Genomic DNA, 445 nt, shown 5'->3' with positions numbered 1-445 from the left:
CGCTGCCCCCGCCGGCGCCGCCCCCGCCGCCCTTGTCCGCCTTGTCGCCGGGCTTGGCGGAGCTGTTGCCCGAGTTCACCTTCTTCCTGGGCCGGTACTTGTAGTCGGGGTAGTCCGCCATGTGCTTGAGGCGCAGCCGCTCCGCCTCCCGGATGAAGGGGATCTTGTCGCTGTCCTTGAGCAGCTTCCAGCGCTTGCCCAGGCGCTTGGAGATCTCGGCGTTGTGCATGTCAGGGAACTGCTCCATGATCTTCCGCCGCTCGATCTGCGACCACACCATGAAGGCGTTCATGGGCCGCTTGATGTGCCCGCTGGGCGTCTTGCACCAGCTCGGGTCGTCCGCCTTGCCCCCCGTGGAGGCGGTGGAGCCCGGCGTGGGGGAGGAGGCGATGCCCAGCTCGATGCCGGCCCCGGAGTCGGAGGTCTCGGCGGCCAGCAGCGCCTC

The 445-nt window shown here is 69.2% G+C and overlaps 1 protein-coding gene across 1 annotated transcript in view; it reads right to left on the bottom strand.

Annotated features, from left to right (window-relative positions):
• Nucleotides 1–445, bottom strand: part of SOX4 (SRY-box 4) — a 6,874-nt gene that overhangs the window by 3,232 nt on the left and 3,197 nt on the right. The window contains exon 2 of the mRNA XM_009285098.2: nucleotides 4–442. Within this exon, the coding sequence (XP_009283373.1) occupies nucleotides 4–442 (439 nt within the window). The remainder of the gene's footprint in view (nucleotides 1–3; nucleotides 443–445) is intronic.

This window comes from Aptenodytes forsteri, unplaced genomic scaffold, assembly GCF_000699145.1.
Source record: "Aptenodytes forsteri isolate BGI_AS27 unplaced genomic scaffold, ASM69914v1 Scaffold248, whole genome shotgun sequence".
NCBI classification, from domain to species: domain Eukaryota; kingdom Metazoa; phylum Chordata; class Aves; order Sphenisciformes; family Spheniscidae; genus Aptenodytes; species Aptenodytes forsteri.
The sequence above is the reverse complement of the archived record's forward strand: the minus strand, read 5'-3'. Positions and strand labels throughout refer to the sequence as shown.